At 37.3% G+C, this 27,275-nt stretch overlaps 1 protein-coding gene across 1 annotated transcript in view; it reads left to right on the top strand.

The window, feature by feature from the left end:
- The window catches only part of LOC110306817, an 85,015-nt gene that overhangs the window by 38,510 nt on the left and 19,230 nt on the right, over nt 1-27,275 (top strand). Inside the window, exons 25-32 of the mRNA XM_021178941.1 lie at nt 6,893-7,857; nt 14,079-14,112; nt 14,546-14,609; nt 17,697-17,886; nt 19,283-19,466; nt 22,606-22,655; nt 23,299-23,416; nt 24,326-24,534. Coding sequence (XP_021034600.1) covers nt 6,893-7,857; nt 14,079-14,112; nt 14,546-14,609; nt 17,697-17,886; nt 19,283-19,466; nt 22,606-22,655; nt 23,299-23,416; nt 24,326-24,534 — 1,814 coding nt within the window. The remainder of the gene's footprint in view (nt 1-6,892; nt 7,858-14,078; nt 14,113-14,545; nt 14,610-17,696; nt 17,887-19,282; nt 19,467-22,605; nt 22,656-23,298; nt 23,417-24,325; nt 24,535-27,275) is intronic.

The raw sequence follows: 27,275 nt of genomic DNA, 5'->3' as shown, positions 1-27,275 counted from the left end.
AATTTTTCTGTAAAAACATTTATTTTTTTATTAAATTATTTTATCTTTTTATGTTCTAAATATTTTCCCCTCCCCTGTGCCCCTCCCAGAAGTCTTCACCCCATACCCCTCCTCTTTGCCTCTGAGAGGGTGCTCCCACATCTAACAACCTGTCTACCCCTTCACCCACTTACCCCCACCTCACTATCCCTCGCATACCCCCACTATGAGGGCATCAAGTCTCCAGAGGACTAAGTGCATACCTCCCACTGAGGCCAGACAAGGCAATCCTCTGCTACATATGTGCTGGGGTCAATGGACCAGTCTGTTAACTCTCTTTGGTTGGTGGCTTCGCTTCTGGGAGCTCTGCTGAGTGGGGTTAGTTAGTCTTTCTATGAGGTTGGCATTCCCTTCAGCTCCTTCAGTTCTTTTCCCAATTCTTCCACAGGGGTCTCTGACCTCAGTCCAATGGTTGGCTGTATCTGCATCTGTCTTTGTCAGTTGTTGGTAGAGCCTCTCAGGAGACAGCCAGGCTAGGCTCCAGCCTGCAAACACAGCATAGTGCCAGTAATAGTCTCAGGGTTTGGATGAGGTGGATTCCAAGTTGGGACAACTGGATGGCCTTTCCTTCAGTCTCTGCTCCAGTTTTGTCCCTGCATTATCTTTTTAGACAGGAAAAAATCTGGGTAAATTTTAAAGGTAGGTGGCTGCATCCATCACTCCACTGGGTGCCCAGTCTTTCTATTGGGGGTGGTTTCTTAAGGTTCAATCTCTCCACTGGTGGAAATTTCAGCTCACCCTGAGGTCTCTGGGGCTTTCAAGAAGTTTCCCCCTGCCCACCTACCTGCATGCATATTTTCATTCCTTCTCCTGATCCTCTGAGCTTCTCTTCTGTTTTCCCCATACCTGATCTTATCCCCCCTTCCCCTCCTCTTCCCTTCTCTCACCCAGGTCCCTTCCTCCCTCTGCCTCCACTGATTATTTTCTTCTGTCTTCTACATGGAATTGAAGCATCCTCACTTGGGCTTTCCTTCCTGTCAAACTTCACATGGTCTGTGAGTTATATCATGGGTATTTTGTTCTTTTTGGCTAATATCCATTTATCAGTAAGTACATACCATGTATCTTTTGGGGTCTAGGTTACCTCACTGTAAGTGATATTTTCTAGTTCTATCCATTTGCATGCAAAGTTTATAATGTCCTCATTTTTAATATCTGAATATTATTCCATTATGTAAATGAACTACATTTTCTTTATCCATTCTTCAGTTGAGGGACATCTATGTTGTTTCCAGCTTCTGGCTATCATTAATAAAGCTGCTACTAAGATAGTGGAGCACATGTCCTTGTGGAAGAGTAAAGTAGTTTTGGGATATATGCCCAAGAGTGGTATAGTTGGGTCTTCAAATAGAACTCTTTCTAATTTTCCGAGGACCCACGAGATTGATTTCCATAGTGATTGTACCAGTTTACAATTCCCCCAAGCAATGGAGAAGTGTTCCTCTTTCTCTACAACCTGGACAGCATGTAAAGTCACTTGTTTTTTTATCTTAGACATTCTGATTGGTGTAAGGTGGAATCTCGGAGTCGTTTTGATTTCCATTTCCCTGATCACTAATGACATCAAACTTTTCTTTTAAGTTCTTCTTGGCCAATCCTCTACTGAGAATACTGTTTAACTCTGTACCCCATTTGTAAATAGGGTTATTTGGTTCTCTAGAGTATAACTTCTTGATTTCTTTGTATATTTTGAATAATAACCCTCTATCAAATATAAGGATGGTAAAGATCTTTTTACAATCTGTGGGTTGATGTTTTGTCCTATTGACAGTGTCCTTTGCCTTACAGAAGCTTTTCAGTTTCATGGGTTACCATTTGTCAACTGTTGATCTTAGGGCCTGAGCCATGCTGTTCTGTTCAGGAAAATATCTCCTGTGCCAATGTGTTTGAGGCTCTTGCCCACTTTCTCTTCTATTAGATTCAGTGTATCTGGTTTTATGTGGAGTTCCTTAATCCACTTAGACTTGAGCTTTGGACAAAGAGATAAGAATGGATCAATTTGCATTCTTCTACATGCAGACTGCCTGTTAGACCAGCACCATTTGTTGAAGGTGCTCCTTCCTTCCCTTCCTTCCTTCCTTCCTTCCTTTCTTTCTTTTTTTTTCTTCCCCTCCCCCCACTATATAGTTTTGGCTTCTTTGTTAAAGATCAAATACTAACCTATACATTGTTTTCCTGGGAATCAATGTATAGGTTTCCTGGGAATATTTTGTTTCCTTGAAATTTAGGACCTTCTAGTGGCTTACAGGAGCCAAGTATAGCTGTCCCCTGAGAGGCTCTGCCAGTGCCTGACCAAAGTAGATGCAGATGCTTGCAGGCAACCATTGAACTGAGCACAGGGACCCCTGTGGAATAGTTAGGGGAAGGACTGAGGAGCTGAAGGGGTTTCCAGCCCCATAGGAAGAACAACAATATCAGTTAACCAGACCCCTCAGTGCTCCCAGCAACCAAAGAGTACACATGGAGGGACCCATGGCTCCAGCTGCATATGTAGCAAAGGATTGCATTACTTGGCATCAATGGGAGTGGAAACTCTTAGTCCTATGGAGGCTGGATGCTAGAGTGGTGAGGCAGAAGTGGGTGTGTGGGTGGGAGAACACTCTCATAGAGGCAGCAGTGAGAGAGGATGGGATGGGGAGTTTGTGGAGGGGAGACCAGGAAGAGGATAACATTTGGAATGTAAATAAATAAAATAACCAATTTAAAATAAAGAAATCCAATGAGAATATTGTGTGTCAAAAGAAATGATTGAAGGAGGATATAAAATATATTTATGTTTGTGAATTGCAAGAAATATCTGCAGCCAATCAAATCCATTTGTTGTTGCTTTACCTCATTAAACTTCTGTGCCAAATTGTTGGGGCTGGCCTGCGGCTCTCATGTCCAGGTTCGAGCCTGGGAGGCAACCAGAGCTGAAAGAGAAGAGGGAAACTAGGCGGGTCGAGAAATAATGAAAACCAAGACATGCTATTCTGTTCAAGGTTTGCCAGTTGAGAGTGTGTTTATGAGGGGGAAAGCCCATCCCCTGCCAGTCCATTCTTGGTGTCTGGAGCCAGCCTGTAGGAGACACAGGATAGGATGTTCCTCCAGAATATCTCAAGGGCTTCTCAGTGGGTAGCAGTGTCTTGGAGAGAGCAGTGGCAGGTGACAGAACAAAAGAGCCATCTAGGTTGGAAGACTCCACCCTAGGTAATCTCCTTCTTAGTGGCAGCAAGGTCAAAGTCTGGATCAGCCTGCTTCAGGGCTGAGTGAGGCTATAATTCCTCCACGATTATATAATAAAAATAGCTGGACCGAGGCATAAAATTTATTTATGCTCCATAGTCCTGCCTGGGAGTTATGGTGGCTGATGGCCGTGCCTGTCTTAGGATCTCAGATTTTCCCTAGCCATTCTTATCCATCAAGGAGCAATACATGCAGCTTGTTTGTGTTTATTTTGCACAAACATGGCTCTGTGGTGTATTATCAACAGCCACGGCCTTTTGGCATGTACCTCTGCCTTAGATTGATATGGCTCCGAAATCTGGTTGCACGTTATTGACTAACTAGCCCTCATAGCACACCTTATTCCCAATTCAGACCAAAGCCACAATATATACTTAGGATGCTTCTTGGTGAAGATTAATAACTGCCACCTGCGCTGTTGGAGGCAAGGCTGTATACCTGCTGGAGTCAGGCTGAACAGCTGTGGCTGACCTGTTTGAGAAACAAAGGTGGGAAAGTGAAAAGCAACAGTATAAAAGCTTCTTTGTAGAAGCCCAGGTACTTTATTCAGTTGCAAATTAGCAATGATCAAGCTCAGGCTCTGGCCTCCCTATGTGGGGGAGCTGGCTTTGAGAACTAGCAGAAAGGCCAGAGATTCTCTGGAAGTGGAGGCTGTGCTCCAAATTAACTTTGCTAGGTAATTAAGATTTTTAGCTATCTTCAATAGGAATATCTAATATTGGAATTATTACTAGACCAGTCCGAGATAACTGGTCACATTGAAGGAAAGAGAAGCATTATTATAACTCTTTCTTATGGCTAATCTTTCCAAATCAGATTCCACAGTCTTTAATGTTCTATGTCCCATAAAATTAAAAGCTTGAAGCAAGGTACCTTAGCTTGTCCAAACTGGGACAGAGGCAAGCAAAGGTGAGTCAAAACATATACCCAATTCAGCTTTCTTGTCACCACCATCAGGGCACTCAGCGAACTCACAGGTCAGCTTGTCACACGAATCCTTCTGACAGTTGTCATGCTTTTGCAGCATTCTGCTGAGAGAACCTATGCTTTTCCTTTTCCTAATAAGGTTCAGGATCAAGCCATATGCCAATAAGTAGATCCTTTTCATCTCACCTAGGCTTGATTATGTCTAGTTTTAAGATACTATAAGGCATTTGTTAAGTTCTTTGACATCCAAATTTCAAAATTCTTAAAATAAAAATATGATTTAAATAATGTGCATGAGGATATAATTCTTCCCCTTCTTTGTTTTTTAAGAAGCTATAGTTTAGTACCTTGTCTTAGAGAATTATTAATTTGCTGACAAATACTTGACTGTTATAGTCAGTTTTAATATAACATGAGCAGTGACTAATTACACTTTCAGTTTCTCTTGAAGAGCGGTTGTAACTAGAAAGCTTGAAAAGTTATTAATAGTCATATATGCATAATTTATTAATCAGAAATAAGAGCATTCATTTGCAGCAATTGATTAAGTATAGATCCTCAAGAATTAACACCATTATGTGGAAACAGTTAGAATCTGAGGACACCAAGAACAACCCTTTCACAATTTGATATGCATCTTCTCTAAAATTACCAAATTACTATCTTAAGCCATTACTGTTTTGATTAAATAAAGAACAAGATTATTCTTATGTAAGGCCTGTAATCTGCCTGAGATATAAATCAAGCATGGCATTGGCTTAAGGGGTCTTGTCCAGGCAAACCAGGACAAATTCTTAACTGTCCAAAAATAGTCTTAAAAGAACAGCATTTTTCTTATGAGTTATGTATGTATAAACCATTGAAATTTGAGAATTTATAGTATCTGAGGGATGAGCAATTTTAAGCAATTGTAAGCTCTGAGATAGAATATTGACTATTAATATACAAATTAAAGCTTGATTATTGAACATTTTAAAACACTACAGCACACAATTTAATTATCTGTGCTGAAGCAGGAGGAAACTCAAAAGAATAAGCATGTGATCCAATTCACATGTACTTTTCTCCCATAGAAGGGCTATTTTTAAACACAGTAAATGGGATGTATGCATGCATGAATTTATAGAAGATACAGAAGCATACATAAAGGCAATTTTAACTTATCTTTTATTATTTAAAATGATGGTATGCAATAGGTCAATTATTAATATTCTGTAATAACCAAATTAATTGCTGTTTGGAACAAGGAACAAACAGTCAGGTTCTTAAGATAAAATTTTTGTTATAGTTATCCCAAACTATATGAATTTATCTTATAATTCTTTGTTAGCACCACAGCGGCCTTAATAGGATGTTGAAACTGTGCTTTGAGGTGAACGCCACCTTGGCCTCGCCTGCCCTTAGCCTTCCTCTCAGGCAGAAGAGGCTGAAGGTGGCCCAATCTGTTGTAGGCCAGAAAGCCCAAGCAAGGTTATCACTTACAGTTGTAACATAATTTCACATATATTTAAGACAAGTATTTATACTTCTATACCCTTTTTATTCCTACCCCTAAATCAGCCATTTCTTCTGTATGGTTTTATTTGTAAATTCTGGTACACATGGTTTCATCACATTAACATATTAAAGTTTTGGGTAAAAGTTCGAGGTAGAACTCCAAAACAGAAAGCTAAATTGTAATGTATGTAGAATTGACAGGGGAAAAAGAAAATCCAGAGGTGTTTTAAAAGTAGAATTGCATTCAGCTCCCCAACTTTCTCAACGAACATCAAATTGCTTTGTCAGTTACACTGTCTAATTAAATTGGATAATTTGGTGAATTTTATAGATGTATTGTGAAACTAACATAGGTTATAATATTTCTTCTAGGCATCAAATGTTATAGTGCATGCCTGTGAAATTTGGAAATTATTGTAATTGCCAAGTTACCATACTTAGACCTCTTAAGTTTCACTCTGTTCCATTTGTTGGGGCACACCTGGCTTTATCTTTGTGAGCACCTTTGGTTTTGGGTTACTATGGGATCCAAGTACCAAAGAAAGGATCATAAAAGGCTCTGTGGGGAAAATACTCTAATACTGAAAGAGCAGACCCTCCTTTGTTTTAGAAGAATCAGGTGTCACAACTCTAAATGTAGCTTTTAATGTTAAACATCTCTAGCACAGTGTATCTATTATATCACTTATACAGGAGTTAGAAATTTAGTTACCAAAGCACACACTGAGTTCTCCCTTTCATGTCAGGGAAAGCTCAAAAGGAGGAGAGTCCTATACAGCAATTAAAACTAAAATATTTTCACTCAGAAATAAATGAAATAAATAAATAAATGGGCTGGTGAGATGGCTCAGTGCGTAAGAGCACCCGACTGCTCTTCCGAAGGTCCAGAGTTCAAATCCCAGCAACCACATGGTGGCTCACAACCATCCATAACGAGATCTGGCGCCCTCTTCTGGAGTGTCTGAAGACAGCTACAGTGTACTTACATATAATAAATAAATAAATCTTTAAAAATAAAAAAAATAAAAAAATAAATGAAACACAACCTGCCATACTTTCCATTCTATCTTTTGGGAAACTGAGCACTAAAGGATTTTATGAAGCAAATTCATAAAATTCAACAGTCAAGTCAAAAAGACTGCTGGGATGGGGCTCTTTATAATGAAAAAGAAATGATACCCTTAGTATTTGACTCTCATTAAAGGTTGAAGCAACCCTGAAGAAACGGACAAGCAACGAAACAGAAGATGCAGCTCAATTCTGTGGCTGTGCATTAGCTGCCACTGCTCATGATGTTTCTACTGCTTCTGTTGTTGCTGCTATCGTTGCATCAACTGTTGTTGCTGCAGCGGCTCCTGCCGCTGCTGCTGCTGCTGCTTCTGCTGCTGTAGCTGCAGTTGTCGCTGCTGTGGATCCTGCTGCTGCTGCGGTTGCTTCTGCCACTGCAGCTGTTGATGCTCTTGTTGATGTTTCTCCTGGGGCTGCACTTGACAGTTCTGCTATACCTGTTGCTGCTGCGACTGCTGCCACTGCTGCTGCTGTTCCTGCTGCAACTGCCGCCAGTGCCCCAGATGCTGCTCCTGCTGTGGTTGCTGCTGCTGCTGCTGCTGCAGCTGCTGCTGTTGCAGTGACTTCGGTGGCTGCTGCTTCTCTCACTGCTGTTTCTGCTGCTTCTGTTGCTACGGTGGTTGCTGTTGCTGTCACTGCCAGAGCTGGTTTGGATGCTCCAACTGTTGCTCCTGCTGCTGCTGCTGTTGCTGCTGTTACTGCTGCTACTGGTCCTGCAGCGGCTGCTGCTCTTGTGGCGTCTGTTGCTGCTGCTGCTGTCACTCCTTGTGTTCATCCTGCTGCTCCAGCGTTAGCTGCAGCCCCTTCTTCTGTTGCTGCTGCTACTGCGGCGGCTGCTGCAGTTGCTACTCATGCTGCAGCTTCACCTGCTGTAGCCGCTGCTGCAGCTGCAGCTGCTGCTGTTGCTGTTGCTGTTGCTGTTCCCACAGATGCTACGACCACTGTAGTTTCTTCTGACATTCCTACTGCTGCACCCATTGCTGTTGCTGTTGCTGCTGGTGGTGCTGCTGATACAAAAGGAAGACTCAGTCTACAAAGAAAGTATGTGGAGGAGGGAAAGCAGCAATATCCTACTGAGGAAGCAGAGGAGCATGATGTTAGGTAAGACCAGAAAGATTTGATACTAGGTATTATGTCCACCTTTAAATAAATTTTAATCTCTGAGAATTTGCATAACTAATAAATGTGGTTTATCTAGGGTATAATCTTGAATGGACAGCCAAAAACCAACCAACCAACCAACAACCAACCACCATAACAAAATATTTAAACATAAATAATAAAATTAGGTACAATTGTTTCCAACTAATATTGATTCATTTTGTTTAAAAGATAATAAGAAAAGCTGTCAGATTTAAGGAAAAATTATTTACAAACTAGTGTGTATATCAATATTGAATCATGATTTAGTAGCAGTGATAGACATATTTCAAAAATATTACTTTTTAGTTTAAACAATTTAATTTTGGGAAATGGGTTATTTTATAATAGAAAAACATTACTCTTAAACACAAGCACATACATGATGCTAATATATATTATGTATGTTAGTCTTAGTAGAAAAGTTGACAATGTGATGCTTATCAAATTTAATTGAAAAATATTTAATATACCGACTTTGATTATATAAGTAGGTACATGTACACAAAACAAGGATATTTATTTAAGCAACATCAAGTTATAGAGTTGTACTTAAAATATTCATCAATAAGAAAATTATTATATCCATATAAAAATATAGTACATGAACATTTAAACATAAGTGTCAATATATAGTGGGCTCATTATTACACAATTAAAATGTGCTAGGAACATCCACTTTAATAGCATATTTCAAGAAAATTTTGTTCTAATACTACAACATTTGGAGAATTACAAAAAGAAGTTGCTTGCTAGAATGGAATTCTGTTCCCTAATTAACAGAGCTATTAGTTGTTAGATTCATCTGTTCTTTCCATTGATTATGTATTGATAATTGAAACCCATAAATTAGCCTTGATGTTGCTTTGAGGATTGTATCCAGGGAAAATGATGTCAATAAATGTTTCTGTTGTATGTTATCTGTTGATGTTCAGTGCCCTGATTATGCTTTGGAGTTTACTGTCAGATATCAGAGTGTTGTGCCTACTCTCCTTGGTATCTATGCAGTTGGCATATAGATATCCGTCCTTTTAAATCTTGGTCCATGAGTTCCTTTACCAGTAAGGTCTATTTGTTGGAGTCCTCAGATAATTGTATACACTTTTGATAATGCACTAAGCCAGTCTAGGTATCTTTACCAGCGTTTGAGGCTCATTATTTGGATCCTCCTGTTTACTGATGACTGCAGTCTCATTGCATCATTTTCTGGTGTGTTGCATTATCAGTGGTTTCCTTCACTGTCTTCAGTCAGTAGCAAGAACTGTGCTGATTCCTTTTGTTTGGACACTGTGGATTTGTTCCCAACTCTTTATTTAGATACTGATCCCATGAAATTCATTCTTTCCTGTGTTCCATAATTGGGACTCTCTCTTTCCTCCATGTAGAGTATTTATTTAACTATCTTCTGCTGTGTTGGCACTAGTGATAATGAACTGTTGTATATTAGTTTTGAAATATCCTATTAACTGTAGATTTGAAAATCATTTTTCTTGATAAAACAATCTTGGTTAAAAGTTAGTTTCATATCATGAAGTATTTCATGTTTCATATATCTAGTTGAAGAAGAATCTAATGACTCTCCCTACGTCTTTTCCTCCCTCTGGGCCCATTCAGATATCCTACCTAAAGCTTCCCTGCCATATCCTGAGCACTCATAAGATGATGGTCCCTTTTTATTTGGTTATTATTTGTGTGTGTGTGTGTGTGTGTGTGTGTGTGTGTGTGTGTGTGTGTTGGATTTGCTTATTCTGCTTTTGCTTTTTGTATATATGTGATTTCAGGTCTGACTACCCAGCATTGGACAACAAAAAGGAGGCTTACTTATCTTTGGTAGAAGCTAATTCTTGTCCTCCCAATAGTAATTAGTTGTCTAGGTGTTTTTGTTGCTGTTGTTGTTGGTTGGTTGGGTTTTTTGGTGTAAGTGTGAGGCACGGGAATTTTTCCCTATCCACATTAATATCCAATGATATTTCCAGCATTCCACTCTGATTTATGAAAGACATTTCTAGAAGAGACAGTTTGATAGCATAATCCTAGTATTTTGGCTCTTAAAATTGATTTTCTCTCTCCCAAGTTATTTTCTGAGCCACAGCTAGAGGAACTATGATGTAGATGTGTCCACCGAAGTTGGTCTCCATTAAAACTATTGATGCATATATTGTGTCTAGTTGCTTTTCTGTGATGGACTCATTTTGTAATGAGAAGTTTCTTTGATGAGGAGTGGTAGCTAAACTTATCTGGGGGTTAGGGATAACATAGAATGTTGTAAGGAATTGTGCTGGCCTAGGTTAAGTGGCAGCAGTATTTGGTTTTCTAAGTTCTATGACCTAACTAGTCCCAGAAAACTGGCTAGATTTCTAGGAACAGATATGATTTCTCTCCTGTAGAATATATTTTAAATCTAGTAAAATAGCTGTTGGTTAATACTGACATGTGAATGGCACTTATTGCACATTTATGCATATCTTGAAATAGTGGTATTTGTCATGGTTGATAGGTGTTGTTTAAGGCTTTCCATCATTTGGGTTCTTGCATCCTATATTCAGGAACCATAAAAATAAGATCGCAGATGACTGTTGTTTATAGCAACATGTGAATGGCACTTGTTGCACACTTATCTTGAAATGGTGGTTATTTGCCATGGTTCATAGGTGTTGTAGGTGGCTGGGGCTGTTTAATGACTTCTGTTCTTTGGGAGCTTGTGTCCTATCTTCAGGAAACATGAAAGTTAAACCACAAATGGCTGGTTTTTTTTCTAGCAAGATGTGAATGCCACTCATTGCACACATATGCATGTCTTAAAATTCTGGTATTTGTTGTGTTGTAGTTAGGTGGAATTTTAAATTGTTCCATCCTTTGGGAGCTTGCATACTAATTTTAGAAGCCATGAAAGTTATACCACAAGAGAGGAGTTTTCATGTCAGATTCAGCTCAAGTGGTCTGGATCCTCTGTCCTAAGTGTAAGATGTCTTCTGCAATACATGCCTACACTTAATCCTTGTGAGGCAACTAAGAACTACTTCAATAACATATATTGAGTTTGGATTCACTTGGACTATCCAGACCAACCTTATGAAAGGAGGGTGTCTCATGCCTACTACTCAGGTTTTGGTTAAGTTGTGGTTCCTGTAAAGGGAATTGTCAGCCCAAAGTGGCTTCACTTCCTTTAAAATATGTAACTTAATTAGACAACCTTTGGGATATTTATTCCAGTCCCTCCTTCCCTGTAAGTATTGGCATCTTTCCATTTTCACAATGGCGCCCCTCACCATTTTCAAACTCATATAATGTCCACTCTCTAGTATTCTCCTTGATTCTCTCCCCCTCCTATTGCCCTATTATATTTTATTTGTTTTTGTGGTTACACCATGTTTATTCTTACATCTTAGTATTTATAGCTAGGAACCATAGATGAGAAAGAATATGTGGGATTTGTCTGGTTTATTTCACTGAATCTAACTTTTTTCAGGTCCATCTATTTAAATGCAAATCTTATTTGACTTTAAGGATAAATAGTGCTTTATTGATTTATACTAAAATTTCATTATCCATCCACCTGTTGAATGACATTTAGAATAAACCCAATCAAGGAGGTAAAAGGCTTCTATAATAACAAATTTTAAACCTTCAAAGAAGAGACAAGAATGACACTAGAAAACAGTCACACTATGGTCATGAAGTGTTAGAATTAATAGTACAAAAATGATCCGTTTTACCAAAAGTTATTTGCAGAATTAATCCAATCCAAATCAAAATCCCTGTCTCATTTTTCACAAATAATAATCTAAAATTCATATGGAACCACAAAACGCCCCATATATTCAAAATCTAGAACAAAAAGAATAGTTCTGGAGGAATTACCATTGCAGATTTTAAGGCATATTACAAAGCTAATCTGTTGCAATAAAACTAATATGTTACTATCACAGGAACAATAAAACTGAAGACCCAGGTAACTTTAGGCTATTAGTATTTGACAAAAATAACAAAAACATAAGCAGGAAAAAGTAATCTTCAACAAATGACGCTGAGAAACCTGGATGTCCAAGTGCAGAAGAATAAAATTCAATCCATATCTCTCAGTTTTCAGGCACACATACAAAAAACAAAAACAAAATTAAACGAAACAAAACAAAAAGCTCCAAGTGGATCAAAGACATACATGTGAAAGCTAAATGCTGAAACTGCTAGAAACCAAACCAAAACAAACCAAAACAAACCAAACCAAAACAAAACATTGGTGTTACTATCCATGATGTAGTTCTAGGAAAAACCTGTCTGAATAGCACTGCATTTGCCTAAGTATGAAGACCAAAATCTAACTTTATAAAATTTAAAAGCCTTTGCACAGCTAAAGAAACCATCAGCTTGGTAAAGAAGGTCACAATAAAAAACAATCTTTGACAGGTGTACACTTGGAAGAGATTTGAATAGTATCCAGAAAATATAAAAGACATAAAAAAGAAAGAATCAAAATTTTTAAAAATCAATCAGGGCTTAAATCTAAGTAGAGAACACTCAAACAAAAGTATGATTAAAAAATATCTCAAGAATAATCATCATCCCTTACAACTAGGTAATGCAAATCAAAAGTATGAGGGTCTTTGCAAACCCTCTAGCAGAGTAATAGTCTATGTAAACAAGAAGGAAATCTTGGAAACTCTGGTAGAATTCTGCCCTAAAAACATCAGTTTAATGGCTGATTCTATTTCCTTCAAGGTTATAGGTCTAGACTTTAGTTGATTTTGATTTAGCTTTCATAAGTGGGATCTATTGAAGAAATCATCCATTTTGTTTAGATTTTCTAATTTTGGTAGTATAGGTTTTTGAAGTAAGACCTAATGATTCTGTGGATTTCCTTGGTATCTTTTGTTATACCCTCTATTCATTTCTGATTTTGTTAATTTGAATATTCTTTTTATACTTTCTATTTAGTCTATCATGTTGATTTTCTCAAACCACCAAATCTTTGTTTTTTTTGATCTTTTTCCCTCTTTTTTTCTTTATTTAATTAATAAATTTTTCTTTTACAATCCAGATTTATTCCTCTCCCCATCTACCCTCAGACTGATCCACATCCCATACCTCCTCCCTACCCCTGTCTCCAAGTGGAAGTCCCTACCCCCCACCCAACCAGAGATCTAAATTCCCTGGGGCCTCTATTCTCTTGAGTGTAAGGTGCATCTTCTCTGTCTGGACCCAGACCCAGTAATCCTCTTCTGTATATGTGTTTGGGGCCTCATATCAACTAATATATGCTGCCTGGTTGGTAGTCCAGTGTTTGTGAGATCTCAGGGATCCAGGTTAATTGAGACTCTTGCTCCTCCCACAGGATCATTCCCCTCCTCATCTTCTTTCAGTCTTCTCTAATTGAACCACAGGGGTCAGCAGCTTCTGACCATTGTTTGGGTGCAAATATCTGCATCTGACTCTTTCAGCTGCTTGTGGGTCTTCTGGAGTGCAGTCTTTGTATTGTCGTTATTTCTTTTTCTTTCTTTCTTTCTTTCTTTCTTTCTTTCTTTCTTTCTTTCTTTCTTCTTCTTTTTTTTTTTAATGTCATGCCTGATTTTGATACTTTTCCTGCCATCTGCTCCTTCTGGGTGTGTTGGCTTCCTTTTGTTCTAGAGCTTTCATTTGTGTTAGTAAGTCACTACTATGAGTTCTCTCTAATTTCTTTATGGAAGGAGGTACTTAGTATGAACTTTCTTGAGTATGCTCTATTACTTCTCGGTTTAGTTTCTGTCTGGAAGCTCTGTCCATTAGTAAGAGCCAGGTATTGAAGTCTCCCAGTATTATTATGTGGGGTTCAATAAGTGATTTAAGCTTTAGTAATGTTTCTTTTACAAATGTAGGTGTCCTTGAATTTGGGGCATAGATGTTCAGAATTGGGACATCATCTTGGTGTAGTTTTCCTTTGATGAGTATGAACTGTCCTCCTACACATTTTTTATTAATTTTGGTTGCAATAGGGTGCAATTTAAGGCTTTGGGGTATATTTTAAGGGAACTTGACTGGCAAGTGCTTGGGGCAGGTTTTTACCTGGTTTTTCCTGGTACCTATAGGCCTTAGAATGCAGGCAGAGTTGTGGACCAGAATGTAAAGTGCAGGTGCCAGGGTGAAGTTTAATACTGTTGTATCTCTTTTGATTGATGTTATGTGAAAATGTGTTTTTCTATTTGTAGGATCAAAAAGACAACATCTACAGAAAGAAATCAGGTATTGTATAAAAAGTATTCAATATGTTTTATAAAAGACAACACTGTATTATAAAATATATGGTAAAAATGTTTAAAAAGGCAACATTAAAATGCTAGGTGTAATGACACTCACATGGAATTTCATTCAGGAGCATTCAGGAGACAGAGGCTGGAGGCCTGCCATGAGATCTTGACTAGCCTGAACGAATTTGTAAGTTCTAGACAAGCCAAAGATACAGATAAAGAATATGCCTAGCAAATAAAAGACTGAATAAAAAGAAAAATACACACTCTTATTGCATAAAGATGTTTTCTTTGAATGTTTAAGAAGGTAACTACTAATAAAATATCTTGGAAGATAGTTATATTTAAGGATATTTTTTGTTCTGTTTATATGAACGGGTGAATTACTACTTTTGTACTTAGTATTGTTTGTCTTTTATGTCCTAAAGCCAGTAAAAGACAGACATGATCCTCATGCCTTGACTCCAGTAACTGAATCGTGCTCAGCAGAATGTGAGTTGCCAAGTGAGAACACCTTATTTTAATTAAGTGGCATAGGATAACACCACATGACTACAAGATCATTTATGAACTGCAGTATTTAAGCACACATGCTTGACACTGCCAATGGAACCCCGATGAGTTGTTATCCTGTTTATATCAGAATTTTCTTTGACTTAACTAAAACAAAGAGTGCTATACACTCTTGGCCAAAATGCTGCAGTCATGGCCACTGCATCCTTCTTGCTGACTTTGATTTTACTCTGTGCCTTCACACTTATGAGGTCATGTTACTGTTATCTCCATATAGACTGTAGCAGTAAAGCTAGAAACCTTTTCCTTGCTACCCAACCTGATGAAACCTTCGTCATATTTCTATATATTTCCAAAAAATTGGAGTTTGATCATGTCTCTCTCTTGTTTAAAAATGAGATGTCACTTAAAGTTCTAGAATGTGAAATATCTCACTCCTCTAACTTTATCTTATATCTTTGATCCAGGTACTGTTTTATATATAACTCTTGTGATAGGGCTTTTCAATTTTTGTAGTTTAGTAAAATATTATTTTTGTATTTCAAAGTTTACACGTTTACTGGCCTTGATGTATGTGTTTCACACATTTAATCTTCACATAAATATAGTGAATATACACATCATAGTGAGGGTTTCATAGCTGTGAAGAGACTCCATGACCAAAGCAACTTTTATAAAGAACAGCATTTACCTGAAGCTGGTAAACAATTTCAGAATTTCAGTCCATTTTCATCATGGCAGAGTCCAGGCAGACATGTTGCTGGAGAAAGAGCCAAAAGTTCTACATCTTTTTTTTTTTATTAGACACTTTATTTACATTTCAAATGCTATCCTGAAAGTTTCCTTTACCCTCCCCCCGCCCTGCTCCACTACCCACCCACTCCCACTTCTTGGCCCTGGTGTTCCCCTGTACTAGGGCATATAAAGTTTGCAAGACCTAGGGGCTTCTCTTCCCAATGATGGTCGACTAGGCCATCTTCTGCTACATATTCAGCTAGAGACATGAGCTCTGGGGGTACTGATTAGTTCATATTGTTGTTCCACCTATAAGGTTGCAGACCCCTTTAGCTCCTTGGGTACTTTCTCTAGCTCCTCCATTGGGAGCCCTCTGTTCCATCCAATAGATGACTATAAGCATCCACTTCTCTATTTGCCAGGCACTGGCATAGTCTCACATGAGTCAACTATATCAGTGTTCTTTCAGTGAAATCTTGCTGGAATATGTAATAGTGTCTGGTTTGGTGGCTGATTATGGGATGGATTCCTGGATGGGGTAGTCTCTGGATAGTCCATTCTTTCATATTAGCTCCAAACTTTAATGCAAAAGCAGTCAGGAAGGGCTTCCCCAATGCATTAGTGGAGTTTGAACATAGGACCTCAAAGCCTACCTGCACAGTGACACATTTTCTCCAATAAGACCACATCTCCCAATAGTGCTACCTCCCATGGGCTCAGCATATTCAAACCACTGCAACACATTACCTGCAATTGTTTCCTTATACTGTCTGTTGTCCTATATTAGAACCAACTGCAAAGAAAAAGAAGTAAGTTTCTCACATCCTATGGAGGATACTCTATGACATCCAATTTACTAAATTAACATAATCCCTAACTACATCCTAAATATTTGTTTTTATATGCATGGGTAATAATAGTCCCTATTCCTCAACATAGAAACTTCTCCTTTCAACAGATAGAGAACCACAACCAATCAGAATGCAAAGTTTCAGAACTCAGTCCCAAAGGATACATCTGTAAAATAATTCCCACATCTAAGGTACAGGGAACATTGAGGAAGAGGGAACAGAAATAGTATAAGAGCCAAAGGATCAGGTGTGTGTGGGGGGGCTTACTATGAGATTATTTCCTAGTTAGAAGCTACACCCATAGAGTCTCACTACCTGAGACATTACTAGAGTGAGATTTTAATGAAGTTCTGTTATGCAATCTGGTGACCACAGATTTCACTGGTGTTTGCAGATAACTTCCCTGTAGAACATGTTCGATTCTTCAGAAAGTACAGCAAGAGTACAACTGTACTCTTGATTGTAGTAATGGTATATCATGTGGTCTGTACCTGGTCAAGGCTATAACTAACAATTCAAGTTTCTTTTATTGTTCCCCATTCTCTTGCATAGCTATATAAGATCTTCCCAGCATACTGTGAATTATGAGCTCTTCCAGCCCAAGCAATAGGCGTGCTTCCTGCCATTATGTGAACATTGCTTGTAGCTCCATATAAACTTTTCAGGTGTTTCCCACTCAGACTCAGGTATTATCTAGCATGCTTCCTGGCATTATGTGAACATTGCTTGTAGCTCCATATAAACTTTTCAGGTGTTTCCCACTCAGACTCAGGTATTATCTAGCATATTTGTGGTCATTACTGTGCTAAATATTTGAGGGATCCCTTCGTAAATTCCTGGGTTTTTCCTCTGTATTTTTAAAATGCTGTTGCCCAGTCATCACGGTACCCTGTGGAGCCTGAGAGACTGTTTGGTGGGGAATCTAATTCTGTAAAAGTATTGGGGATTTCAACCACAACCTCAGAGTTGTTTTTTTGTGACAGAGTCTTGCCATGTAACTCCAGGTGACTACAAACTTAGAGTATTTCTGCCTTACCTTCTTGCATGCTGAGACTACATACAGGAAGCACCTTGCATGCTCTTCATTTTCATTTTGTTTGTTTCGTGACCTTGAATGGTCCCTATTTCTGTACCATAGATAGAAATAGATTGTTCAAACTTCAGCACATTCTCTGAATAGGCCTGGATTCATCTTACTTTTTATGAGGTACTTCCTGCTTATCTTTTGATTCTGTATTCAGCTTTATTTTTCTCTAGGAATACTTCCAGTGTATGGTACAAATTAATTCTATTAGTTGATAGTAAAACTCTCTTATATTTATTAGAAATTCTAATGGAAATGTCTATCCTATCTACTATACTTTACATTGAGTAATATTGGAGAGCTAGTCTGTTCTTTCTTCAGAACTTAGTATGAAGCATTCTGCTTTACTATAGAATGTGCTTATATATTTATTTCTGTGTTTCCTCCTTGATGCAGATCTTGGTAGCCCCTTAAAAAGTACACCTGCCTTTGATTCATATAAAGAGTTATTAGAGCTTAAAGAAGTCAATGTTCAAATACTCACAGAAAAAACTAAAGTGGAAAATGAATTATCTGAAATAAAAGAAGAGAACTCACAGTTAGAGAAAAAAATTGTAAGAAAGAATGAAAAAATCTGTACTCTGAGGTATAGTACTTTAGTGCCTCATAGAAACTCTTACTCCATTTATATTAAAGATTGGAATGGGGTTTTGGTGATTTCTTAGTTTACTTCTGACACTTTGCAAGTGAGACAGATATTCTTATGTTTGAGAGAAAGAAGAAATTGCTAGATATAATAAAACCATTACAAAATCATTATTACCTGAAATACATCTTTCTCATACATAGAGAACAATATATGCCATTCATAATCCCACTGCAATGTGAATATTTCCTACCACATCGAAATATCTGTATTTAACAAGTAGAATTTTATGATGCATTTTGTTATACATTACAAGTAATTCTGTAATAAACATCATTGAGATAATTTTCTCTATTTCTAATTGTCTATAATGGATGTATAGAAATATGCTGAAAATTTTACAAACTTAAAACTTCTTGGATGGATATTTCTAAATTGTTTTCAAGAAAATTCATGATCACTCATAGAACAGATTATAAAGCTGTGTGTTAGTCAGTGAAAAGACACTATGGCAGAACAACCCCTATAAAAGGAAACATTTAATTTGGGGCTTGCTTACAATTTCAGAGGCTTAGTCCACTATCATCATGGGTTTGAACATGATAGCCAGGAGCACAGTGGCACACAGACAGATGATAAAGCAGTATCTAAGACCTTTACATCCTGGTCTGCAAGAAGAACCTGAGGCTGGGCTTGGCATGAACTTTTAAAACCACAAAGTCTATACACTATAGCAAGCTTCCCCCAACAAAGCCATACCTATAGCAACAAGATCACATCTCCTAAGGCTTCTAATCCTCAAATAGCTCCATTTCTTGTTGACTAATGAGCTTATGGGGGCCATTCTTATTCAGGCCATCACAAGTGATTATTTTAATCTGCTGACAAGTTATAAAAATTAATATGCATTTGTGTTAAACTTTGTATCAAACCAATACCTTACAGTAGTAGGCATCACTGTACATTTAGCCATACTCAAGGGATGGTTCAAATACCAATTAAACTATATCAAATTAGAAGAAAAATAGTTATTGACTGGAAAATAGTTTGTTCACATTTATCCAACACGTAGGTAATACTAATTGAGGTCCTATTCTTTAAAGAGCATACGAATCTTTATATTGTGGTTACTACTGCTGTTTTAATTCTCTAACTAGGATTCTTAAGTTGTTCATAAAATATAAAACAACAAAGTAAAAATATAAAATAGATATACAAAAGGCATACTCATAGATATTGTTTACCTTATTTATAAATGTTAGAACATGGAATGGAAGTGAAAACTGAGGGTACAAATTTTTGGAAGTGTTATAAGCAATGTATGAGAAGTCAATTCACAAAATGGACATTTTACTTTCTGAGAAAAGTGATTCTAATGTTAGCTTATTTACTACAGATCAATCATAAAAGAACAAGTGGAGAAAAAAAGAAATATAATTTGTGCTTATAATGAGGTTGTGGAGGAACTGAGAGAAAAAGAAGAGATAATTCAGAGAAAAGGAGAACAATATAACAGACAAGTTACAGGGACACAAGAGCTTGAAATATGTCCAAAGACAAAAGATGTGGAGTTGAAGCAGGTAGTTTAATTTTTAATAAAAATATCATTTTGACTTTAGTACAGTAATATTTAAACATCCCTTTGATTTAATTATACTTCATTTCATAACAGTTAAGAGATATGAGAAATGTTTACATTTTCAGTAATATCATTGTGCAAACTTCATTAGCATATGCATATATAACCTTGGTAAATGAACCACATTAGAATTAGAATGCTATGTAATATAATGATAAGGTCATTGTATGTGCATTCTGCTTTTTACCAAATCATTGTTATTTAACAAAGGATTGTTTTACTTGGAATTGGGACCAGATTTTATTTTGTTATAAATTATAATATTTAATTTAAAATTACCTTTTAAAAGTGTATTGTCTAATAGGTGTTTGGTGTGTGGTTTTACAATGGAGTTTACGTGAATGCGCAGAATGCAGGGACATCCTATGTAATAGTAGAATATGTGAACTAAACATATGACAGCAGGATAGTACATTGAACTTATAAGGAACTCAAATATTTAACACCAAAAATTTTGAAATAAGTGGGTGGCCCTCACAAGAAGCATACAGTTTTTCAGGAAAGTATTGTTTTTGATAGTTAATACCTAGCTCTCTAGGATATGATACATGTAGTTTAAAATAATGGGATGAAGTTAACTTTATCTAGTGGAACTAGTCTAAGTTGCATGAACTCCTGGAGTTGTATCCTGAGTCACTATTCCAATGGTATGAAAACGAATCTACTTAGAAGACTTGGTTAACTGCTGTGTTGTCTTCCAAAAAGGTCTAATTCTATTGTGAAATAAACTGTGTTAGTAATATGAGTGTTATATCAAATATATGTAGCACTCTGTCACATGAATATAAAAATATGTGTATTACTTTGTCAGGAATCATCATAGGATGAGCTAATAACTAGCAGGTGATCTTCCTGAGATGATCTGCTTTGAATTATAGTCTGCAACAGATTTGTTTTATAGGCAAGGCCCAAGAGAATTAATTTTAGGAAATATTTCTGCTATACATATGCATATATACACATATATTATATATTTAATATATTATATATTTATTAATATATTATATTACATATAATATATTTATATATATTAAACATATATAACAATCACAAGATATTAGCCCACCCCTTTTGATCTACAAAGATGTACTATCTTGCAGTGATGCTATATAGACAAATAGATGATTAAAATGTTAATGATGATCCTATAAGAATTCCTGAAATTGTATCAGTGATTATTAAGCTCTTTTATAGTGGATCTGCTATTAAGTCCTTTACTGATAGTCAAAATTGCAATGAGAACTCTATCAGTCCACCACGTGTCACCAGTTCATTGCTCTTAGATAGTAACCAGACTTTCTCCTACTCAGAGCACATTCCAAGAGGTTGTAAAACCATTAACCGAAGGTCATAAAAAGGAAATTAATGATTTATTATAGGTGTTGGGACAGAAGATAAAATATTGACTGTTTTTTTCTATACAAAATGTCACTAATAACTTAATTATGGTTTTTAATTTTCAATGAACCTGTGGAGCTGTGACAGGTGATGCATGTTTAGCCAAATAATTACTCCTAATGGATATGCATGGAAACATTCTCTGTTGTAAACTTCTATTTCAATTTATGATTTGATTTTATGTGTTGAACTTGTGATGAAATTTTTAACATGTAATCATGTATTCTGAAAGATGTGTTGGTACTGAGGACAAAGAGATGAGAAGGAGATATTGTTTCCTTCTTTTTCCCATTTATTCTTTCCCCCTTTTGCTTAGATAGCTTTCATAGGAAACTTTACAACTTTGACTTCTGACCAGCAGGCTTAAAGTTAGAGCCAAGCAGTTCCTGCTGAGATAGAACAAAGACCACATTACTTAATCCCCCAATGTTAGGCTACAGGTGTCAATTGCCTAAATCAGCAGCATTTTACCCTCAGAAAGAGCAGGAAGTTTTTAGGACTTGTCAGAAGTTATCCTTGCTGTTTCAGTATAGTTAGAGAGCTAGACTATCCAGAGACCCTCAGACTTTATTCTGTGCACCTGTCTCTACCCTCTCCAGGCCAGTAGGCTCCAGCATTACATAGTTCACCTTCCCAGTGTTGGAGAGCATTAAATGTTATCATTAAATTTTACTGATTGGAAAAAAAAACAAAGATTTAGGGATGTTAACATGTTTCAGAACAAACATCATGTAGTTCTAAGCTGAGACTAATGCCCAAACATTCACATTTGGGCATCTGTGCTGAAACTGCCCCAACCTGTTGCTCACCCTTCAATAAAGTGTATGATTATAACTAAAATATCTCATGTCAGGGGCTAGGAAGACAAGCACAGTAGGCAAAGTGTTTGCAAAGCAAGCAGAAAAACTGTCCATTCCCTTGAACCTATCTAAAAATAGGCATGATTGTGTATGCTACTTGTCACAGCGCTTGGGATACAGAGATGGATGGTTCCTTAGGGTTCACCTCAGACCAGCCTATCCTATTTGTTGAGGTCCATACTTAGCATCAAAAGAAAAGAAAAGAAAACAAAACAAAACAAAAACCAAACATACCAACAGTGCCTAAAGAATACTGCAGGTTGTCTTCAGGTGCAACTGTGATCTTACACACACACACACACACACACACACACACACACACTCACACATACACGCACACACACACACAAAGAAGCATGCATATACAATGTTATTTCAGTGTTTACTATTTCTAGCATAGCTTTTATCTGATAGATAGATAGATAGATAGATAGATAGATAGATAGATAGAAAGAAAGTTTTTATATTAAAATCACTCTATGATCTTTGTAAACCCAAAATTGCAAGGACCACAAGGACCTTCCCCTTTTGTTTATATCAGCTTCAATATTTGATAAAGCAAAACTGGAAATAGAAATGTGATGTATTTCAGCCCTATAGCAGCATCAGTTCATGTTTTATGAAGGATGGGGTAATGTTACATCCTTCTCTGTAGGCTGTGAGAATCCTGTTGCAACAACTAAATTAAGCCCACAGTAGTAACATCAAAGCAGTGCATATAAAAGGTTCTGCTTGTGGTCTTATGAAAGATTCAGTACATAAATATACAATGATTCAATGTGTATCAAAACATTACTAAAACTATTTTTATCTTTCATTTAGCTACAAAAAGAAAAAGAACATGCACAGAAGATGGAAGATCACATACAAATGTAAACTTTGAATCAGAATGCTTATGTAGCAAATATGTAATATGAGAATTATTCAAGTGTTGATAAATGTGGAAAACATTGAGAAAATTGTTATATGTTTCTTGAAATATACAGCACACAGTTTGGGAAGTAACTCACAAGTGTATCATGGCTTTCCATGCACGGGGAATATTATTTTCCAAATAATTACTAACAAAAAGAAAAGAAAAAAATACGTGATTATTCATGTACATCTTGCTCATTCTTTTAAGGCCCCATGAATGATAGAATTAGTGTATTATTTGCATTTAACATATTTAATTTAAACAGTTATGTGTATACAAAAATATACTGTGTTTGGCATGTTTGTGTGTGAGAGAGTTAGAGGTAGGAAAGACTGTGAAAGTAAATAATGAGTTCTAATTGAAAGTAAGAAGAGATAGATGATAGATAGATGATTCAAGGAAGTAGGAGGAAGAATGCAGGGAGAGGGGAAGGGCAGGAGATGGTTGTTGAATGGTTGAATAAGAACACAGCATAAAATATATCTCTGAAAATGTCACAGTGAAACGTAACACATGGTAACTACAACATAAAATGTACCAATAATGTGACCTTCAAATTTGGTATATGAGCGAATATATTTTTAAAATATGCCTTTCAGATTGGAACTAGAAATTGCCTCACTAATAGCAACAGTGAAGAAACAGAAGGAGGAAATTGAACATCTGCAGAGATGTGTGCAAAACCCGCACAAAATCCTGGCACAGAGTTCCAATTTTGTAAGTCAGTTTCACATTAATACCCTTCTCCGGCAATAAAATGTCAGAATACTTTTTTTTTTAATTTATGAAATGTCTCACTGGATATAGATTTTACTGTTTAATAATTGTGTGCATGCATACAATGTGTTTTAATCAGGTCTATCTCATAATTCCTACACTTGATCCTTTCCTTGTTACTTTTGCCACCATTGTCTCTTAGCTACATGCATCCATTTAGAATTATTTTACATTTAATTTTAACTAAAGCCTTATTGTATACAATTGGTAATGTAGATGCATACCCTTTTGGCATTGCAGATTGTCCAATTTTCTGGAAACGTATTATGTATTTTGACTATAGGGAAACATGTACAACCAGGCTGGCAATAAATCTACCACAGGGATACAACTACCTGAGGCTCAGCATTGGGTCAATGAGCCAAGAAACCCACCCTTAATACAGAGGACCCTCCTGCGAACACCGATGGGATGGCGGGGCATGACCCCAACTCTAACCCTTAGCTGCCAGGATGTGCATGGGTTTGACACTCCCTGTGGAGAAATCTGACTCACTGAGCAATTACCCACTTCTCTTTGAATTAACTAATTCTGTTGGAAGAACTGGATGAGAGTGATAATGTAGCTAGGGTGTAGTGTGTATTCCTAGCAAGGTGCCAGCCAAGGTGAGGGCTCAGTACTACATAAATGATTGATTAGTTTTTACAATGTAAATTTAATGCTGCTTACAGGGGTGGTAAATATTTCAAACAGTGACGTATTTTTTTTTCACCTAAAAATGCTGTCAGAATCATTCCCTCGTTACGGAAGGAATCAAATGTGAAAGGAAACATATCAAATACACTAGAATTCTTGACTACAATTCTTGGAATTAAATGTTCTCTAAGTATAAATTTCAATTTTCTGTAGACGGAGACAGCTGCTCAAGAAAATCAGGACACGTGGAATAACAACACTACAGTAATAACAGAGATGGGAAACTTAATCAAAAGCCTGAAGTCTAAAGTCTCCAGTGTGAAAATCTCCAAAGAGTTCAGCAAAAAAGAACTGGAAAAGTATAAGCGATTCTATCTAGAAGAACTAAGAAATAAAAACTTCTTATTACATGAACTAAACAGGTGAGTGAAAGCAAATGTCACAGAAGATACAATTAGCTCCTTCATTCATTGATAATCCTAAATTGTATGGAATATGACTCTGAGATTTGTGGGACACAAAAGCTATCTGGAAAATATGTTTTTGGAATGTTACATTGTAAGATTCCATGCATATTTTTTTTAACTTTCCTCATTTTAGTGATGCTTGGCTTTTTCCTCATTAGCATTCTCATATAGTTAACATGATCATACAGATTTCAACCACATATTTTTAAATGTTTCCAATTAGATGCAGCCATACAGGTATAAAATTGCCCTTCAACATAAAGAAACAAGACACATACACAGAATGGAATCAGCAGGTTGTACTGAGACCTGCTTGGCTTGTATTTGAAAAACTGACCCAGGCAGCTAGAAAATAGAGAACAGTGCATGGACACGTGTATTGAAAAGCTGGGTAGATGGAGTGTATGCCCTCAGATGTAGCACTACCTCCTACTGCCACAAGGCTGACCTTCAGTGTGTTAATTATGTGCAGCACTGGGGTAGAAAGTGCATTCTTTCCTCTCTGTACACTTGCAACCTCAAGCTTAGCATGCAAGAAAGGGAGAAAGGTGAAGTTTCTACTCTTTGCACGTACTTTCCATTCTTTCTAGTATAGAAAGTGCAGCTATCATTCAGAAAGTGCCTCTATCCCTGTAAGTCTCCCATGGAACTAGGATATGGGCATCTTTGACATGGCTATACTCATGCCAACAATTTACAGTTAGAGCTATCGTTAGAGCTAGGGCTAGGGCTAGGGCTAGGATTAGGGTTAGGGATTCACTCACTCAGGCTTCTGTCCAGCACTTTCAATAATGTTATATTCATATATGTATGCATATATGTGTCTGTGTGTGTTTGTGTGCTTATGTGTGCATACCTCTGTGTATGTGTGTTTGTGTAAAAAGAAGTCAATAAGAAAGTGTGCTAGGCTTGGGCTTTGGAAATACTAGGGAGAGAACAAGGAAGTGTGGGAGTGATATAATTAAACTTTAATTGAGTTTCTGTAATGATTTGAGACAGGGTCTCACTCTGAAGCTCAAGCTGTTTTGGAACTTACTATAGACAAGATTGGCTTCAAAAAACTCACCAAGATCTGCTTGCATTCACTTCCACTTTACTGGGTTTAAAGTCATGTGCACCATTCTTCGCCATTATATCTTAATTAAAAAAAAAAAAAAAACCAAAAACATAATTTTAAAAAAGTTGTCGCTGGGTGTGGTGGCATATACCTTTAATCCCAGCACTTGGAAGGCAGAGGCAGGCAAATTTCTGACTTTGAGGCCAGCCTGGTCTACAAAGTGAGTTCCAGGACAGCCAAGGCTACACAGAGAAACACTGTCTCAAAAAACCAATAATAATAATAATAATAATAATAATAATAATAATAATAATAATAATAATTTTGTCTGATTAGGGAGTGAGTACAACTGAAACCCCAGGGGATAAGTGCTGTTTGTTTTCTTGGAACCTGATTAATTAACTTTTCCCCATTCTTATCTTTCTTATCTTAGTGTATAACCACAGTTAGTGTTATTACCATTAATGAACCTTTTGTAACAAAACTGGACTATAGAATGTTTACGTGCCTATGTACTTAGAACGGAAAAAAGAAAACCCTCCTTGTTTCTATCCCTACCCATTCCCAGTACACCCATGAAACTTTATGTCCCCTTGCCAGAGAGGTCCTTGTGTCTCCCCCTGAGTGCTCCTTGTTATTTATCCTCTCTGGTCCTATGCTGCCTGTCAGAAGTATCAGAAGAAAACGTATAGGCTAGAGGAGCAGCACAACTAAGCCAGAGTAGTAAGGAGAGTTAAGGGTAAAGGATGGGAGGGTTAGAGGTTATACAATCAATTAATTGTTCTATGGGTAGTGCAATTTGATCTAGATAGGCATTGTGTTTTCCTTACTATCATGTAACTCCCCCCCCCCCAAATTTAGCAGCCATTTGGCTTTGGCAAGAGAGTTTATCTGTAGCTGGAAGATCCCAAGTCTGTCTTCTGTGGGGTTCAGTGCATGTCCCTGGCTCTCAGCTCCTGTTTCGTGAGTCTTCAGTCAGATGAGGTTTTTGGAGGAAGGCAACTTTGTTGTCTATAGAGCTCAGGAGATGGCACTGTCTCAGTTGGATCTGTGGCAGCAAGCATCGTGTGGAGATAGGCCTGTAGAATAATTGTAACAGAGGAGCAGAACCCCAGCAGGGTATGTCTGCATAGGGTGGATAGCAAACATTAAGCCTGCAATGGTTTGTTTAGGAGCACATCACGGTCTGCTCTAGATGGCTGAGGAAGAAAATATCATGTTAATTGTGTATCTGGGGTAGGCAATAACAGTTTGTCTGTAAAAGGAAACTGGTTGTTAATTAAGGATTGGATGATGGTAAGCAGCCCAGTTGATTTGACCTGTGGTAGTAGATTAGATGACTTTTGAACCTTAAAGGAAATCTTAAACAAGTTGAAAGATTTTTTTGGACATATATCATGAATGCTAGAGAGAAAATAAGCATTTAAATAAAGAAGCAAGAAAATTAGAAGGCCGCAGCCGGAGGACAGTGATCTGCCCTGCAGGGAGTGCCATCTTGGCTCCGGGACTCCACTGAACTTAGTCTGCAGAGGTGAGAGTGAGGACCACAGAGGCAGACAGCTTCTGGGACAGGCGGGAGCCACAGAGTCGCTGAGGCAGCACCCTTTTGGGGCTGCAGATATCCAGCACCCTCCCAGCC

Source organism: Mus caroli, chromosome 2 (assembly GCF_900094665.2).
Source record: "Mus caroli chromosome 2, CAROLI_EIJ_v1.1, whole genome shotgun sequence".
NCBI classification, from domain to species: domain Eukaryota; kingdom Metazoa; phylum Chordata; class Mammalia; order Rodentia; family Muridae; genus Mus; species Mus caroli.
This window is presented reverse-complemented; position numbering and strand designations above follow the sequence as displayed.